Genomic DNA, 20,332 nt, shown 5'->3' with positions numbered 1-20,332 from the left:
TATATATTTTATCTATAAATTAGGATAAATGGTGATAAGCGATATATTGCAATGAACACTCTATTTTCGTGTCTCTCGTGACATATCCATACAATTTGAACCCCAAAGCTTGAAGCTTTCCGAGTATTAAATCCAAGATGGTGGACACATGTGAGGAACTCTCACGACTTGCAACATATTTAGGTGTTTCTTGTGGAAAGATTTCATTTGACGGGAAAGAAAAGGTGACCATGAGTGTGTTTGTCAGTGTTTGTGTTCCGTTGTTTAAACAAAGTGTATATGATCTGTTTAAATTAAGCAAAATCGTCGACTGCAACTTTGGTTAAACGCCGGTGCGCGGTAGTCTAACATGAATGCCTCAGTCACATTTAGTTACAACAGGTACTTGTACAGTAACAGTGAATAAAATATATTGTGATTCTGATTTGTTAGGTTACACCATCTATTGAACGAATAAAAGTAAATCTTTTGTATTTCAAAATGTCTAACGTCTTACTGGAGCAGTCTTGTGTTAGGCTAGGGAAAGTCATTAGTAATGTCTGTCATATTCCGGTGTTACTATCATAATACCCGGACTGTTCCTTAGTCCCCGAAATTGACACAGCATTGCAGCTGTTTATGGGTTGCTTACAAAACGACGAGACTGGTTAGCTTGACTGACCATATATAATTGACACCTTTGACCCAATTTTTAGTTTCATCTTAGCTAACGCCAATGTATTCATGTGAATTGATAACGAATTCATAATTATATACTTTAACTAAAGGCTGTTTTATCTAAATTGTGTGGTTTGAAAGAAAAGTATAATAATATTCAGTTAAAAGTGACTATAGTTACACAATTCAGACTTTTCTCAAACAAGTTTCATGAAAGCAACCAGGAACATGTACAAGGTATATGTGTCTATGGTATTTTTAATTGAAGAGCACAATGTAATGAATTGTTTTACCTATATGGCGGCATTGTGCTGCACACATGATATTTCAACAGGTTTGCTTTGTATATATTGTACATGGAGTTTGTCTCTTAATCTTTGTAAATTTAAGATGACTATTCTGTTAACTTTGTATACATGAGGATGCCTCAGAATGCTATGTTATTGCATTGTGTCCAGTACAAAGGCAGAGTTGAGTAGGTAAGGTCAGTGTATGATTGGTCATTGCATGAATATGTAACCAAGCATTGAAGACCTTATACAATGAAACCTGTCTCATCCGACACCATGGGGTAGTGACATTTTTGGTCGGATTAGACAGGGTGTCAGAAAAGCCAGGTATTGTTGTTGACTTCACTTTGTACACAAAAATATATGCTACCGCCGGTAGATACGTTAAGCATACAACTAATGTGCATACAAATACACTCTGGTGTTAAAAATAAAACAAAACAATGAAGTATTAATTTACTGACGTTTTAATTTTGTTTTAATCTTTTAAATACAATGTACATGTATGTTCTACATCTGTATACTGTGCATTGGTGACTACGATCGCATGGGGTATCTTTATGAACTTGATGAATTTGTGAATCTCTTTTTCTTCAACTCACAGTTTTCTTGAAATTGACTGTTGTACTGTTCTTTCCGTTTTAATATGTTGGAGACAGTTGCACGGCCGATACCATATTTTACGCTGAGTTCTTTTTGAAAAACTTAAGGTAATTTCTGGGAGTCTGCAATTAACTGAATCTTTTTTTCCAAAGTTAAATTAGTCTGATGCCTCTTTGGTGATGGACTACTTGTATCCGTTAAAAGTCTTTTTTTACACGATAGTGAAGATGTCATGGTAAATTTTAACATCCGTAGACAACGATATCAAATCAAACACTGCAAGAATATAACTCTACTTCGACTTTTTAGTTGTTAGAGATACATGTATGTGTAAAAAAAACTGACATATACTCACTATGGCAGGGTAAACTTACATGTGTACAGTACAATAATCCCCCCTTTGTAACCCCACCGCATGTACCGACTATCGCCACGTCAAGCGGAACAGTTGTGTACACATCTGTGGTGCGATGATGACTTACGTGTCTGATTTACCAGGTATAATTAACTAACAAAGATAGCCTGCCTTCATAGAAATATGTGTCAGAATTCAGAACTGACAATGACTGGAAATATCAGTGTTTTAAACCATTGACAAATAACGCAATTTCATGGGAATACGGTACAGTGTCGGATTTGACAAGATGTTGGAAAAGTAAGGTGTCGAATTAGACAGGTTTCACTGTACATATAAATGTCATGCTTTTACCAATAATAAATTCTCATGAGGACCAAGTTAGCTGATGTGTGCACATGCTCTGTCACCATACCAAATGTCTACTGCCCTTTTGAATGAATAATTATTAGTTCAAGTATAATAGGTATGTATTTTTGCAGAAAGAAAGAAAATTCATTTTGTGTGCCCTTAAAATGTTATCATTTTTATATAAGCACTGTAGTTGTTAATTTAAAATATGATTGGGCCAATTCAAATTTGAACTTGGCAATAACTTGGTGGAATGAGTTGTGCTGTTCAGTTAATTGATATGAACAAAGGTGATTTATCTTTGCACAGGTACCAGTTTTGAAAGTCCAAAACAACTCTAATCCTAAAGGGCTGGTTACTGTAGCAAAATATTTAACAAGATCCAGTCAGCATGCTGATGCTCTTTTAGGTAAGTATTGAATGACAAAATGATAGAAAAGAAATTGAATGAATATCTACTGTCTTTTTCATGTGCATTTTCTGTTGTCTGTTGAACTAATTGATGTTTCAATTTTCCATTTTTTTTAATGTGATTTCATCCCTTTTTATTTCCAAATAAGTTTTTTGCTTATCCAACATCTTATGTGTGAGAAATGATAATGATCACTACCAGTAAGTAGTCATAAAATGGTTTCAAATTTCTGATATTGTGAAACCTTGTTAAAAAAACCCAATATCTATCCTGTAATTTCATATGGTATTACCACTAGATAAATATAGTAATTGCTTAAAAATTTTCACTTTTCTTAATAACAACAGTATACTGTTTGATTGGATAAACAATGGTCACATGCAGGTCAATATAACATATGGCATAAACTTCATACCAGAAATTGGAACTCACTTAAATTGAGGTACTGTCAACTTCGAGATGATGAGGTTGAATATACTTGTCTTAAGGATATTTTGAGATATCCTGAGTAATGCATGTGATTGTTGATAAGTTTTAGAATTTTTGCACTGTTTTGTAGATTTGTAGATTATCAGGCATATGTTTGAATGTTCAATAACATATTAATATATACAAGGAAATAATTGAATGATCAGTCCATAAGCAAAATAAGATTTAAAATCTTTGTGGTTTTCTATTGACCTGAAAAAATATTGATCTTAAGCTTCTCCCTCAGTCCATATATATATAAATATATTGTACTGTTCTTTACAATGAAAGTGGTAAGGCAAAGCTGAGACAAAAGAATTGTAGAATATCCAGCAGAATAAGCCTTCACTTTTGTGTTGCATACAGGAGCAACACAGGAAGATAAGGCAGCTGTTGACCAGTGGCTGGAGTACAGAGTTACACATATTGATCGGTCCACTCAGGATAAAGATGTCACAAGTTGTCTCAAGGTATGTGCTACATAATATTAGTTATAACTTTCCCGGCTCTCTCTGATAATACAGCTTAGCTGAAGCAGAAATTTTCAGACAAGTGGTAATTGGTTACACTCTCACTTCCAGTTAGGCCAAACAAAAATTACACACGATTCTTATGATGATTTGGAGAAAAAATAGGGAAGATATATAGGTAGAAAAAGTTTTATTCTTACAAATAATTATGTAGGAGAGAGACTTTGTTAGTGTTTCTTTGAAAATTGTCTTTAAAAGTTTAGAGTAGAAGCAAAATATTAGAGTAGACGGGGTAACTGTAAGCAGGAAATATTTTTGTTCAGCCTTAGTAGTTAATTGTTTAGCTCGGTATTTCCCTACTTCCTACCAACTGTAGTGTACCTAAATTATAGATGTGTAATTAAGTCACTATTTCCTGTCTATAAAAAACAGCAACTTCAAATTTCCTAAATGTATACATGTGCCAGTTAATTTATCTGGATTTTTGTACAAATCATTAAAACTAATAAAAAGATATGAATCAGTATTTGTATCCTGAATGGAGTTACCTCCCTTGGACCCTAAACTTATACTCAGTGGTTACATATCTCACCACTATACATGACCAGTATGTATTGTATGTGCAGGGTTTTAGTTCAAATGTGTTTTATGATGCATCTTCCAAAGTCAGTCTCAGTATGTCAGAAAACCAGTGAAATAAATTACTCAGAAATGTTGTAATACACCAGAGTGGCCTTCTTGCTCAGTCAGTATAGCATTGGCCTACACATCTTCAGATGAAGATACAAAGTGTGTGTTTCAACAATTCATACCCCTGTTGGTATATGATTTTCTGAAGGCTGAGAAGTAAACTGGTTTGTGGTGCTGATATTGTTTTATCATAGTAATGGGCATTCAAAACACTTTATTGAGATACTCTAGTTGTTTTGGCACACACCATGCCTCCAGTATGCTGTTTAGTAAGGTAACCACCAGATACTACACAGAGACCTGGCCTCAAAATGACACTGGCTATCTGTATGCTGTTTAGTGAGGTAACCACCAGATACTACACAGAGACCTGGCCTCAAAATGGCACTGGCTATCTGTATGCTGTTTAGTGAAGTAACCACTAGATACTACACAGAGACCTGGCCTCAAAATGACACTGGCTATCTGTATGCTGTTTAGTGAAGTAACCACTAGATACTACACAGAGACCTGGCCTCAAAATGACACTGGCTATCTGTATGCTGTTTAGTGAAGTAACCACTAGATACTACACAGAGACCTGGCCTCAAAATGACACTGGCTATCTGTATGCTGTTTAGTGAAGTAACCACTAGATACTACACAGAGACCTGGCCTCAAAATGACACTGGCTATCTGTATGCTGTTTAGTGAAGTAACCACTAGATACTACACAGAGACCTGGTCTCAAAATGACACTGGCTATCTGTATGCTGTTTAGTGAAGTAACCACCAGGTACTACACAGAGACCTGGTCTCAAAATGACACTGGCTATCTGTATGCTGTTTCGTGAGGTAACCACTAGATACTACACAGAGACCTGGCCTCAAAATGACACTGGCTATCTGTATGCTGTTTAGTGAGGTAACCACTAGATACTACACAGAGACCTGGCCTCAAAATGACACTGGCTATCTGTATGCTGTTTAGTGAGGTAACCACTAGATACTAAACAGAGACCTGGCCTCAAAATGACACTAGCTATCTGTATGCTGTTTAGTGAGGTAACCACTAGATACTACACAGAGACCTGGTCTCAAAATGACACTGGCTATCTGTATGCTGTTTAGTGAGGTAACCACTAGATACTAAACAGAGACCTGGCCTCAAAATGACACTGGCTATCTGTATGCTGTTTAGTGAGGTAACCACTAGATACTAAACAGAGACCTGGCCTCAAAATGACACTGGCTATTCACAGGGCAATTAACACAACAACAAATCAATGTTATATTTATTGCAGTTCAAAATAAAATATATATGTATCATATTATTTTTTGTAACAGTTTTTTCGTTCTTTCTGTTATTATGAGATTCAACATAACCAATAATTAACAGCCCTATAAATAGCAGTAACATTACTAGTGGTGATAATTTGTCATTATATACCAAAGTGAAATGACTCTTTCAATTGAGTTGTCTTGTATAGCTTTTGGATGAAATTAAACACACTTAAAAACAAAAGAACACCGAAGAGAATATTTTAAATGCCAGAAACATCACTGAATGATACAAAATTGCACTGCATTCCTTCTGCTGTTCAATAGAACATGACGTGTATACAAATTTTCACCAATAAGAGAAGACAGCTAGAGTTATTTCCCTTTACATACTCAGGATTGTATGTTGGGTTGCAGTTGATCACCCTGTCAACATCCACTCAAGACTAGAGTCATTTTCAGATAGGGTCTCCTTGAACCTGTAGTGGTTTGTGACTAGGTACTTTACAATTGAATGACATACATATGGCCCCTCTCATGCTGAACAAATCAACTGAGGTAAAGTGGACTTGATTGAGGACACCACCAGGACAGCACAGGATTATCTGTCATATCGGTTCATTGTGTTGTTTTATTTCCTTGTGTGTCTTGATTGAGGACACCACCAGGACAGCACAGGATTATCTGTCATATCGGTTCATTGTGTTGTTTTATTTCCTTGTGTGTCTTGATTGAGGACACCACCAGGACAGCACAGGATTATCTGTCATATCGGTTCATTGTGTTGTTTTATTTCCTTGTGTGTCTTGATTGAGGACACCACCAGGACAGCACAGGATTATCTGTCATATCGGTTCATTGTGTTGTTTTATTTCCTTGTGTGTCTTGATTGAGGACACCACCAGGACAGCACAGGATTATCTGTCATATCGGTTCATTGTGTTGTTTTATTTCCTTGTGTGTCTTGATTGAGGACACCACCAGGACAGCACAGGATTATCTGTCATATCGGTTCATTGTGTTGTTTTATTTCCTTGTGTGTCTTGATTGAGGACACCACCAGGACAGCACAGGATTATCTGTCATATCGGTTCATTGTGTTGTTTTATTTCCTTGTGTGTCTTGATTGAGGACACCACCAGGACAGCACAGGATTATCTGTCATATCGGTTCATTGTGTTGTTTTATTTCCTTGTGTGTCTTGATTGAGGACACCACCAGGACAGCACAGGATTATCTGTCATATCGGTTCATTGTGTTGTTTTATTTCCTTGTGTGTCTTGATTGAGGACACCACCAGGACAGCACAGGATTATCTGTTATATCGGTTCATTGTGTTGTTTTATTTCCTTGTGTGTTTCCTTGCAATGGTACCAAGATGATTTTAGATCAATTAAGAAACATTTTACAGAGATCAAACAAGATATACTCTCTAAATTGAAAATTGATTTGATATTAGAAAAACTCATACTTATATATATGATGAATTGCCAGAGAAATGATGAAGTTGAGTCAGCCCTGATAGCTGTACTTGTAATATGATCAGTTGATTTTGATTTTTTGATACTTAACAGGAGCTAAACCAGTATTTAGCAGACAAAGTGTACATAATGGGCAACTGGCTGACCTTGGCCGATATCCTCCTTTACAATGGTCTCGTCAAAATCGTAGTAAGTTTTCATATAAATTGAGGTGAGCTACAAAACCAACAGATTTGTTAAACAGGTGACAAAGAATTTCTTTCCATCATTGATAACTTCCAGACCTATGTGAACACACCTGCACATAGCAGGCATACATTTTACCCAATTTAGTTCCATGGTAACATTAAATTCATTATAATGCATGTCGGATATTTAATTATCTGAACAATCGTCTCTGAAATATTTCCCTTCAAAGACTTTTGAAATCAGTTGGTAAAAGCATATGGTTTAGACCATTTTCCCTGAGGATAATGAAAATCTTTCTCACAGATTAACGACAAAAGAGATTATTCCTTTTACCTGGATTTGTTTAACTTATTTTTGTAGAATTGTGAAGTTGAGAAACTTATATATAAAGAACATATATAAATAATGCCTTTTTTTCAAAACTACTCTTTTCAGGGTGGTCTGACATTTTACGAAAAGGAAACATTTGTGAACTTATCCCGATGGTTTGATAATGTGAGTCTGATATAATCTTGTACTGCATGCATTACCAGACTGTAGAGTTAGTTGGAGGGACTTATATTACAGCCCCCACCTCGATCAGTACTTAATGTCTGTTGGAATACATCAAATAGATTATGTAGTACCAGGTAGTGTCCATTTCATATGCAGGTAATGAGTCCTAGGACTTTTGATCATCCGAAGTCCGTGTTCCGTCATTGTCTGTTTGTCCGTAAACAATTATTGTTATTGATATTTCTCGCATAATATTGGATGGATCTTTCTCAAATTTCATTTGTTGGTTCCCCGTGGCCCCAGGTTGTGCCTGTTTGATTTCAGAATTGATCAGATAAACTAACTGGTTGACAGGTGGCCATCTTGGATTTTTGTAATACAAATTTTCATCATTACTTTCTCAAAGAAGGTTTTAAATTTCATATTATTAAGAGCAAAAACAAAGGAAAGAAGAAAAAAGATAATAAAGATCAAACAATAGTGGATGCCAAGATCCGTCTGGGATCTCTTGTTTATTCAACTGAGCCTCTGTCAAGACAGTGACATATGTCACTGGGTAGGGTAAAATTTTTAATTTTGCGATGAGTTAAATAATCTCATATGAAATGAAAACAAATGTAAGATTCTATTTATCATATCACTTCAGATAATTATTACAGCATTCATGAAAACAATATTTCAGGAAGCAGATATAAATCTTAATTGACCATATTTTTACTAAATGACTCTTTCTTTGCATCATAATTGAACTAACGGAAATGTTCAGTTAATCACAGCTCTGCTTTTATAACAAAATTTATGTTCTGTTGGTAGTTAGGCTAACAACATTGGCAGTGGTAATAATTGGTGACTATTAAAAAGACTATCAAAGTTAAGATCTGTGTTTACATAAGTTATACATAAGTATGTACTTAATGTCTTTAAGACTACAGCATATCCAAAGTTTTAACTTATTGACATAAATCAACATTGCATTGCATTGATTATCATAAACTAAGAAGACATGCCAAGCAAAGAAAGAGATCATTTGAAACTTGTAATATTCAAAGAGATATCACTAAATCACTCGTCATATATTGATGTGTACAGTAAGTCAGATTATTAGATTTATAATATTTTTGTCTTTTTGCAACAGATACAACACCAGACTGCTGTCAGACAGACTTTGGAGTTAGTGCCATTCCAAAGAAACCAGCTTTACAGAGGGGTCAAAGTTCACTGATATCTAACTTATCATGTTTTGTATATATTTATCATCCACCAATAAATACATGTTTATCATCAAATGCTCTAATTGTTATGTTTTCTAATTACAGCTGTAGTGTGATATTTTAGTGTCTGATCCAGATAATATCCATAAGATAGTGATAAAGTATTTAAATATTTTGAAAAAAATAAAATTTATCAAAATCACATGCAATATCACTAAATACATGTACAAATCTCTAGATTAGATACCGTTTCCAAATGCCTATTCCAAAATTCTATGTGAAGTGATATAAATATATCAGAACAACTTACAGAATGAACGTTGTTATAACAAAACCAGCAGGACATTAGAGTGTGACGTTTCAATGACTACACGGTCACCTTCATCTTATAACACAACCAGCAGGACATTAGAGTGTGACGTTTCAATGACTACAAGGTCACCTTCATCTTATAACACAACCAGCAGGACATTAGAGTATGACTTTTCAATGACTACACGGTCACCTTCATCTTATAACACAACCAGCAGGACATTAGAGTGTGACGTTTCAATGACTACACGGTCACCTTCATCTTATAACACAACCAGCAGGACATTAGAGTATGACGTTTCAATGACTACACGGTGACCTTCATCTTAAAACAAAACCAGTAGAAGATTATAGTATGATGTTTCAATGACTACACGGTCACCTTCATCTTATAACACAACCAGCAGGACATTAGAGTGTGACGTTTCAATGACTACACGGTCACCTTCATCTTATAACACAACCAGTAGAAGATTAGAGTGTGACGTTTCAATGACTACACAGTCAACTTCATCTTATAACAAAACCAGTAGAAGATTAGAGTGTGACGTTTCAATGACTACACGTTCACCTTCATCTTATAATACAACCAGTAGAAGGTTAGAGTGTGACGTTTCAATGACTGCAAGGTCACCTTCATCTTATAACACAACCAGTAGAAGATTAGAGTGTGACGTTTCAATGACTACAAGGTCACCTTCATCTTATAACACAACCAGTAGAAGATTAGAGTGTGACGTTTCAATGACTACAAGGTCACCTTCATCTTATAACACAACCAGTAGAAGATTAGAGTGTGACGTTTCAATGACTACAAGGTCACCTTCATCTTATAACACAACCAGTAGAAGATTAGAGTGTGACGTTTCAATGACTACAAGGTCACCTTCATCTTATAACACAACCAGTAGAAAATTTTTAGTATGACATTGATTCCTTACCATTTCATAAACTACTTCCAATAGTGTTTGTATGTTTCACACTGGTCATTTGTCAGATAAAGGTGATTGGGTGTAGTCATAAAAACATCACACTCAAATCTTGTACTTATTGTACTGGTCATGGAGAAGCCCATATGTTTCGGGTGAAACTGGTAGACGAACAGTAATAAATAATAATTTCAGAATCCTGAGCGATTGTCTCTTACCTTTAAGTTGTACTGATTGTGTTATAAGAACTTTCATTCCTTTCAGATCATTATTCTGAAGAAAATGTGTTGAAACATTTCTATTGGAAAACCGGTAAACTGTTATCTTTATACCAGTTGGTTATGTTTTAGTAAGAAAACTTTAACACATTTCATTATTTAAAGTTTGTTTATTGTGGAACTGATTTACAGGGTTGGTAACTGGACAAATACCAATATCATAACAAATGAAGTGAAAAATATTCACAAATAATCAAAATAGGTGAAATCATATCTCATCATAGAACAAATACTAGGTATCTATAAATTGGCCTGGAGCTAAAATTATGAGCACAATATATATTTTTGACATGAGTATATATTTGATGCTTGACTTTGACAGTAATATGATAATGCATACTGATTTAAGCTCCAGTTAAATACTGATAAAATGAAAAATGTATAGTGTTCAATTTTCATTTTTAAAGCAAGAAAATATTTAATTCTTGTGACTACCTAAAGCATGGTGTGACATCTTATTTAAGATTAATTTTTAGGCAATTGAACCAAAAAAATTACATGAAGGCCAACACAACTGGTCATTTTTAACAACAGTATAAGTTTACTCAACAAAATTAAGTATACAATTTCCGTTATCACCGTTAGAAAAAAGAATGAATGATTTTCAATCTATTTCTCAAACATGCAACTATATTGCAAGGAAATTTTACAATATTTTTGTAAAATAGATTGTATTTTATTAGTAACAGAATTATTTGGGTCATTTTTTCGGTGGGGTAACAACATTGTCCTTACATGTGAGAAACCAACATTCGGGATTTCAAAATATTGTCTCTTATTGGCCTCATAACAAGTTTATTTAGCATGAAAAACATCAGTGTTGAGGTTAAATGTGGTCTTTAGAAACATAGGTGGTCTGTTAACACATGTGATAATTTAACGGAGGCAGTCTACTGAAGAGGTTTGACAAAAATTGTTTTTTGGATGACAGAACAAAGACTAATAGCAATTTGGATAGTCCACCCTCTAAAATAAAGGGAATTAACTCTTTATAATGTGCTTTAATCCGTGCTTGCTTTACACTTTGTAAGACTGCAGAAGATTTTGGCATACAAGTACTGTTTAATGGTAAATGTGAACTATGGCATTAAAGCACAGATGAAGAAGCAATGAAAATTGAATATGTATCATCATTATAATAAAAAGTGATTGTCTATCGATGTCCTTTTCTTATTTTGTAATGGGAAATAATTAAATGGATGACAGTTAAAAACATATTGGAGAACAGTTCTTAAAACAAACTTAAAACAAGAGACATTTAACTAATATCCTTCATATCAATTATGGTCATTTCTAAGAATACAATGTAGCAGACCTATTAAACTAATATAGACTAGAATAGTTTAACAATACAATAAGGTGTAAAAGGTTTATTGATTACTAAAAAATAAAACATTTCTTATATCAAAGATAAAATACATGTTCACCAAGACAATATCAGATTTTAACAAATTTCATTTCCTAACCTATCCTTTCATATTGAACAAATGACTTCATAGACCTTCAAATGTATATCTTGCATTTAGAATATGAAATTGTTGAGAAAAACTGGGCAACCTAATTGGAAAATTGCATTCATCTCTGTTCCACACATTAAATAACACCTGTCCCATTAATAATCAAGACAGTCACTTGTATGTCACTGTTTTATGGTGATATGTTCCATATTCTGTGAATAACCCTATGTAATTCTTTTTTGCCTAATGTCAAGCAAGATGTCCTATTGTGATATCAGAAAATGACAATGAAACGATGTCACTAACTTGTTGCAAAGTTTTCATTATGCTAATCAGAGGCGTAGTAAAATGGGAATTAATTCTTGAGGATCAGTAAAATAAAAAATAATTTTTCATAAGCCTGATTCTTAAATCTTGTATGAAATCCAAACTTGTGCAAAATTGTGTATATTATCCAACACCTTTCTCAACCTATGAATTATACTACACGCAGAAATTCAGATAAACCTCATATAATGAATCCCACCACAAATAGTCTGTGTACTGTATACCGGGATATTTTTAACCTTGTAACATCATACATGAATTCCTCTTATGTCCATTTCATCCTCTTATCATTACATTAAAAGGGTATAACAAGTATAACAATTTTTCACTCTCATCTTTATTTTGCACCTCCTGTTCATGATGAAGTGGGTGTAAATTAAACCTGGGGCAAACATTTGCAGATATACAGTAATTATGTATGTTATAATGCCTAATTTCTGCTTCAGAAAAGATGGTAGTAAGGTTTAAATATATTCGAAAAAAAAACAGGAGATGCATCTTTCTTTTGTGATATATATTGAGTAATAAATCCATAGAGTCATCACAGAATCTCTGATTCAAGGTATGTCGGTTGGTTGGATTCCTTAGTAAAATCATTACAGAGAGATATTTCTTGTTATTTCTAGGTAAACATCACAGAAAAGGCAAGGTATATAAACCTCACATTAACATGTAAACTTCAGATATTCTACACTTTGGTCCCATTTATCTTGCTCTTTCTCTAAGGAGTTGTTTCCAATTCTATTAGGTACATGTATTACAATTTGTGCACAGACTACAACTTCAGTCTGAGGTAGTTAAAAGCAATTTATACAATACTTGTCTAAAAAGAAAAACAAAGTTGTCAAAGCAAGCACCATTTTATGGAAACTATATCTACTAGAGATGAAATGTTCTCAAAAAAAAAAAAAAGTCAAAATAAAAATTGTTTCACTTTCTGAGAACTTCATAACGTTGTCAATTTACTAAAAGCAAATGTTCAATATTTTCAATGTACCTAAAATTCAAGAGTTCTGTCCCTTAGACTATATCTGATATTAACTGCAACCAAATCGTCTGAAGCTAAAAGAGTAATTACAGGTAGAAATAATCTCTTTGGTTTAAAAAAAAGTCTTATTAGTGACAATAACAATACAATCATTGAAAACAAACACTTTTCCACAATAATAGTTTCCATTAATTATTTCTTGCTTTCAACATTTTATAGTTACAAACAAATAAGTCTGAAACAGTCAACAAACCAAACTAAAAATTAAACAAATATATATGTTTATAAACTAAATAACTAATTCTTTTAAAATATTAAAGTGTAAACTACATAAGTATACACTTGCACAAACCAATACATTAATATAAACAACATAATGAATATATATTTCAATTCAACAAAATCAAACAACGACAGAAGTAAACAAAAACAAAATTCCAACTGCCCTCTGGAAATCTGTTACAATTTCATCCAAAATCATTATCCCTGGTTTCCCTTTTTTCCAGAAACAAAATATTTGTGGGCAGAATCTCCTTTGGACCAAACCAAAAATTCATGACCATTAACAATTTTAAAGACTCTAAATTATGTCACAAAATTTTTAACCATATGCAAAAATTTAAAACACTTCAAAACGGGCATTTTTACCGTATGATTAATCCTTCATGTGCATTTAACTTAAAACTGATTACAACAGCAACCAGTGGGATTGAATAAAAGGCATCTGTTTAGATTTGTTATCCTTTCATAATATCACTTACCCTATAATCACATTTAATCAAGCAAAAACATTTTTAAGCTTATACTCTTGGTTACAGAAATCTCAGTACTTGATTTTCCAACCCGATACTCTTTTTGTTTACAGAAATCTCAGCACTCCATCAACTAAAAAGTAATATTCAATGGCCAATCATCTTAAAAATTATAAACCTGTCTTCAGTTTGAAACCTTTTTTAGGAGCAGAGTATTAAAGACTTTCCACTGATAAATACATGCCTTAGAAGTCATTGTCAAGATTCTGGAGAATATAGAATTTGATGATGAAGTGCTTTGCTACTCCATGAATTACTCAAGTCACTAATATATTCGAACTTCTGTTTATCAAAATGAGTCTTAAAGTTAGTCTGATAAAGTAGTAAAAATCAAAAGCGTTTGGCATTTGGGAAAATATTTAACATATCAAAAGTCAACATAATCTCAAATTCTGCCATCTCATAACATATTATGCAATCTTCAAAACACATTCACAGTGTAAAGAGATTCAAGTTAAGACATTTTGACAATAGAAGTAACTGTTAAATGTCCTGAAATCTACATCCTCAAGGAAAAGCACTTTGCCCAGCACCCTTGGCTTTAACATCCAATAGTCGACTCCAGACCGATCAACTCCAGACTGATATAAAATGTTAGAATATACAGGAATTAGTATCCAAGGAAACAATCTATAGGATACTAAAATATTACATTTGTAAATGAATTAAGGTGTCTTACTGATACAGTGAAGAACGCAATGTTAAAACAAAGTGTAGAATGCTTTGGATTCACACAAAATCATTGTATACATGCACAAATATATAAATACACAAATATAATTGCTTTTGATGCATTGATATATTAATGTTTATAAATGAGCCTAATGATGCAATGATATTGACTAGAGTATTTTGTGGTCAAGTTATCCAGGAAATGACATCACAATAGCAGGAGGAATGATGAGGCATGCTGGGAGAAAAAGAGGCATGCTGGGAGAAAAACACAAGTATGATAAAATATCAAAAAGAGGACCAGTACGGCAGTATGACAAGGTTTTTTTCATGAAGAGTAACTGTGTAACCCCATCTGAAGTCAGAAATTCAAGAAGTGTTTAGATAAAGGAAGGGACAGTTTGTTTTTAATTTAACCACAGGGGCATCTGACCATAAGAATGAGTAGATCAAAGCTTACTGCTGATTATATCTAGGCTCTGATTCATTTTATATATATTCTTATAGTAACATGACCTTTTGATTCACCTTAGACTTCCCACAAAAATAAAATTTGTCTAGCAAATGCTGTCCGTGAAGCTGTAGATATTACAATGTAGTTAACGGAACAAAAGTGAAGTACCTACTTATCTGGTGACAGGAAATAAATCCTCTAACCTAGATCTATCCTATTACTGTACCCATTTCTGTCTACAATGATCCAACATAAGGCTGTGCTTAAATCTTGTTATTAAAGGATATTAATCACAAAACATAAAATATTCTAGATTTGTACAATATCTAGGAACATGTAACGTTAGCCAAGTTCATTGTTTGTTCCAATATCAAACCTAAAATAAAACAAAAGTCTGATCATTCTATCAAAAAAAAGGCAACAACTATATGCTTCCCTGAAAATTTCGAGGAGCATAAAAATGGTTTCATTCTACTTTAGAAAAGGAAATATATCACATACAAATTATGGTGCAAACAACTTTGAATTTACAAACAGTCCAACTTGTTCTAGGAGACCTCCTGAAGAAGTCCATAAAGTGGTCTTATAACAGACATTGCCTAGTTATAGACCGAGTCACTGAGATAGAAAACCTGCAACCAAGCAAACAACAGATACAGTCAACCATTGGGAAGTTTTAAAGTGACCTTTTAACACAGGTGGTCACTTTATAGAGGTGGGTCTCTAACAAATATCATATGTACATCAAACAAAAATGAATGCATAATCTCACTGATGTAAATGAATTTTGATTTGAATGACAAGGCCGACAGTTTATTTCTTGTAATGTTTGGCTACTTCTCAGCACTTGAATCATAAAATTGTCCTGGTAAAAAAAATCCTTGTAATAGACAATTGCTGGTAATTAATTTATGGTGTGATGCATACATAACAACATGGAAAAATTCATGAATCATGAATCATTGAAAAAAAGAATATCATTTTGTCATTTTTTCTGATATAAATTTTAACATTTCAAATGATGATAAAAAATTTCAGTGAATTATTCAATGTATAAAAATACTTTGTTTTGTAATACATGTAATTCTACTATGCTATGCTAAAAATATATCAACCTTTATACATTATGCTAGATCATATCCGCACATCGCATAATTCTTTCCTCACTTTCTCTTGAACAAATAAAATCCCTCAAACTTCCCACTTAAACAGGATAATCTTAAGCTATTCCAGGAGAAATTTACTTTTTATTAAAAAAATCTTCAAAAACAGTGTGAATATTTAATTAGGCACAAGTTAACAATGGTAATTTATAAAGCTATGATGTTGTTCTATTATAGCACAATAAAATAGGCTGAGATATACTGGAAGCTGGTTGACAAAAAAGAATATTTAAAAAACATAATTATTTTTTGTGGGATGGCACAATACTTGAAATTCACATCTTGATATCAATAAAACTAACACTGCATCCATGTCATTTAAATTAGAGGTGTTTGAACAATTATAAAAAAAATCCCAGAAATGTAATAACTAATTGAAGAGATAACTTACAATTCGGTAGACCAAAACTGAGTAACATACAACATTATGTTTCTGCCAAATACCTTAAAATACATCCACACACAAATTTCTCAAAATTCATCCTGCTGTAGCTAATTGCAAAAAACCGATTAACATTTCACTCATCATGTATATGTCAGCATTACAAAAGTTAAAATTTCACATGATCTTTGAATTCAAGATTGATTTAAGATGAAAAAAAAAAAACAAATACCACATGAATTACATTTAATCCTTAATTTATACATAACTCACAATATCATTCACATATCATATAATTAGTTACTAAAATGTTCAGATTATTTAACTCTCACAAAAGAAACCTCATGACAACCACATCTTTCCTCACGACCAAAAGATGAGTAAAATTTGCACCATAAATTTCGATGGGTCCAGAATATTCTAAATCCTTCATCATAAATATCTTTGAGTATTTTCAAGCACTTGAGATACTGAGTAATACTTGGTTCAGCTTTGACCCTGGTTAAATGAAGTTCTACAACAAACTGTTGCACATCCCGAAGCATTCCGGAATATAGCATTTCTGGCAATGCAACCCACTCCCAATCCTCAATGTCTACTTTTAAGATGTCAATGGGCCTCTGAAAACATCAAAAGTCAGATTTATTCAACAGAATTGAAAACTTCTATTTCTATATCAAATAATGTAAATGTACCTAACTTGGTGGGATCATGATTCTGCGCATTATCAATTTTTGTCATATCAGCATAATGATGAATGTACACATGTACGATTTCTATTAAATGAATATACACAAGCTGCAATTCCCCCGCAGCAAAGTGAAATTAGTTTTGGGTCAGGACAGGATAGAACATAGGCAATGCTATATGTCTGTAATACATGAATGCTACCTGAAAATATTTTCGATTTTTTTTTTAAATTAGCAACTTTTACCATGAACTAAAATATTAGGGGCAAAAAGAAACTGAAAAGAGACTATTTTACCAAAAGATTATTTGAAAACATACACATTAAGAACCATAACACCAACTTAATCACTTGGTCCTTTCTAACTTTTACACAATGCACCAGATGAAACGTTGCCGGAGCCCTGGTCCCATGACTCACCTGTACGTGGCCATTGTGTGTTCGGTGGGCTCCAAATGTGCCCATTCTCCAGGGAATACCTTTGACTGTCATAGTTCTATTATCACTGGTGAGGCCAATATTGTGAAAGAACACCTTATTCCCATGGGTATGGTCCATCATGTTCATACTAAAAGATAACAGATAGTTTTTAATAACACATTACTGACCTGGATTGTTGTTTATAAAGATATAACGTGACACTAACCAAATCGATACCGTACCCCAATTGATACCTTTCATGGAAAAAGTATCTGTCAACCCTTGTGAATGAAATATGCAGCAATTCACACTGACTTTGTAAAAATTACAACATCTAAGTATTTATTCAGCACAGATTCACTGTACAAAGCATGTAAGTTTCTCAGCAAGACCCTTTCGAAATGGGCAAAAATATCATAAATGTTTCTATCACAAATCATACGGTCAGGCAATGGGTATTTTTCTAGTCCTTCTGTGCATTTTAAAACATAACCACAGTATTGTTTATTACATGATAAACTCAAAAATCCAAAACAATCACTTTTGTGTAGAAAATATCTAAGGATATTTCCAGTGGTTTGATTTTGTATCGATGAGCCACGACTGTTGTCTCAACCATTGCCGCTAAAAAACAAGGTGCCTGAAAGATGATCCAGATAGGCTCTTCCTGACATGAAAGCTACTTTTATTCAGCTACAAAATCATTTATGGTCTGTAAATATTAAGATATTCTGAAATAATGTCTTTTTTTCTTTTTATTCATATTGACAATAACCACAAAATTTTCAGACTAACATACTGTTACAACTTACCTAGGATCATAGGCATGCACCTCACAGCCATACTGTTACAACTTACCTAGGATCATAGGCATGCACCTCACAGCCATACTGTTACAACTTACCTGGGATCATAGGCATGCACCTCACACCCATACTGTTACAACTTACCTAGGATCATAGGCAGGCACATCACAGCTATACTGCTACAACTTACCTAGGATCATAGGCAGGCACCTCACAGCCTTACTGTTACAACTTACCTGGGATCATAGGCATGCACCTCACACCCATACTGTTACAACTTACCTAGGATCATAGGCAGGCACATCACAGCTATACTGCTACAACTTACCTAGGATCATAGGCAGGCACCTCACAGCCTTACTGTTACAACTTACCTAGGATCATAGGCATGCACCTCACAGCCATACTGTTACAACTTACCTAGGATCATAGGCATGCACCTCACAGCCATACTGTTATAACTTACCTAGGATCATAGGCATGCACCTCACAGCCTTACTGTTACAACTTACCTAGGATCATAGGCAGGCACCTCACAGCTATACTGCTACAACTTACCTAGGATCATAGGCAGGCACCTCACAGCCTTACTGTTACAACTTACCTGGGATCATAGGCATGCACCTCACAGCCATACTGTTACAACTTACCTGTGATTGTAGGCATGCAGATCACAGCCATACTGTTACAACTTACCTGGGATCTTAGGCATGCACCTCACAGCCATACTGTTACAACTTACCTAGGATTATAGGCATGCACCTCACAGCCATACTGTTACAACTTACCTAGGATCATAGGCATGCACCTCACAGCCTTACTGTTACAACTTACCTAGGATCATAGGCATGCACCTCACAGCCATACTGTTACAACTTACCTGGGATTATAGGCATGCACCTCACAGCCTTACTGTTACAACTTACCTAGGATCATAGGCATGCACCTCACAGCCATACTGTTACAACTTACCTAGGATCATAGGCATGCACCTCACAGCCATACTGCTACAACTTACCTAGGATCATAGGCATGCACCTCACAGCCATACTGTTACAACTTACCTAGGATCATAGGCATGCACCTCACAGCCTTACTGTTACAACTTACCTGGGATCATAGGCATGCACCTCACAGCCATACTGTTACAACTTACCTAGGATCATAGGCATGCACCTCACAGCCATACTGTTACAACTTACCTAGGATCATAGGCATGCACCTCACAGCCTTACTGTTACAACTTACCTGGGATCATAGGCATGCACCTCACAGCCATACTGTTACAAGGCATGCACCTCACAGGATCATAGGCATGCACCTCACAGCCATACTGTTACAACTTACCTAGGATCATAGGCATGCACCTCACAGCCTTACTGTTACAACTTACCTGGGATCATAGGCATGCACCTCACAGCCTTACTGTTACAACTTACCTAGGATCATAGGCATGCACATCACAGCCATACTGTTACAACTTACCTGGGATCTTAGGCATGCACCTCACAGCCATACTGTTACAACTTACCTGGGATTATAGGCATGCACCTCACAGCCTTACTGTTACAACTTACCTGTGATTGTAGGCATGCAGATCACAGCCATACTGTTACAACTTACCTAGGATCATAGGCATGCACCTCACAGCCTTACTGCTACAACTTACCTAGGATCATAGGCATGCACCTCACAGCCATACTGTTACAACT

The 20,332-nt window shown here is 34.5% G+C and overlaps 2 protein-coding genes across 2 annotated transcripts in view; one reads left to right on the top strand and one right to left on the bottom strand.

Annotated features, from left to right (window-relative positions):
• Positions 1–135: 135 nt before the first annotated feature.
• On the top strand, positions 136–9,007 carry LOC132557001 (eukaryotic translation elongation factor 1 epsilon-1-like). The gene is made up of 6 exons (XM_060221466.1): positions 136–224; positions 2,566–2,665; positions 3,503–3,606; positions 7,131–7,226; positions 7,662–7,721; positions 8,857–9,007. Exons 1-6 carry the CDS (start codon positions 138–140, stop codon positions 8,941–8,943), a joined length of 534 nt encoding a protein of 177 aa, XP_060077449.1. The 5' UTR covers positions 136–137; the 3' UTR covers positions 8,944–9,007.
• Positions 9,008–13,570: 4,563 nt separating this feature from the next.
• The window catches only part of LOC132556990 (probable methyltransferase-like protein 24), a 41,141-nt gene continuing 34,379 nt past the window's right edge, over positions 13,571–20,332 (bottom strand). The window contains exons 5-6 of the mRNA XM_060221455.1: positions 17,815–17,962; positions 13,571–17,326 (exon numbers count right to left, since the gene is read on the bottom strand). Coding sequence (XP_060077438.1) covers positions 17,024–17,326; positions 17,815–17,962 — 451 coding nt within the window. The 3' untranslated portion in view covers positions 13,571–17,023. The remainder of the gene's footprint in view (positions 17,327–17,814; positions 17,963–20,332) is intronic.

Source organism: Ylistrum balloti, unplaced genomic scaffold, assembly GCF_031769215.1.
Source record: "Ylistrum balloti isolate Yb309-2 unplaced genomic scaffold, AGI_CSIRO_Ybal_v1 Utg370612, whole genome shotgun sequence".
Taxonomy (NCBI): Eukaryota; Metazoa; Mollusca; class Bivalvia; order Pectinida; family Pectinidae; genus Ylistrum; species Ylistrum balloti.
This window is presented reverse-complemented; position numbering and strand designations above follow the sequence as displayed.

What these genes read in the sequence shown, in the direction of transcription:
- LOC132557001 (XM_060221466.1), top strand. Translation starts at nt 138, where the DNA reads ATGGTGGACACATGTGAGGAACTCTCACGACTTGCAACATATTTAGGT. An exon ending in ATGGTCTCGTCAAAATCGTA is followed by an intron (nt 7,227 to 7,661) that starts GTAAGTTTTCAT and finishes TACTCTTTTCAG; the next exon opens with GGTGGTCTGACATTTTACGA. An exon ending in TATCCCGATGGTTTGATAAT is followed by an intron (nt 7,722 to 8,856) that starts GTGAGTCTGATA and finishes TTTTTGCAACAG; the next exon opens with ATACAACACCAGACTGCTGT.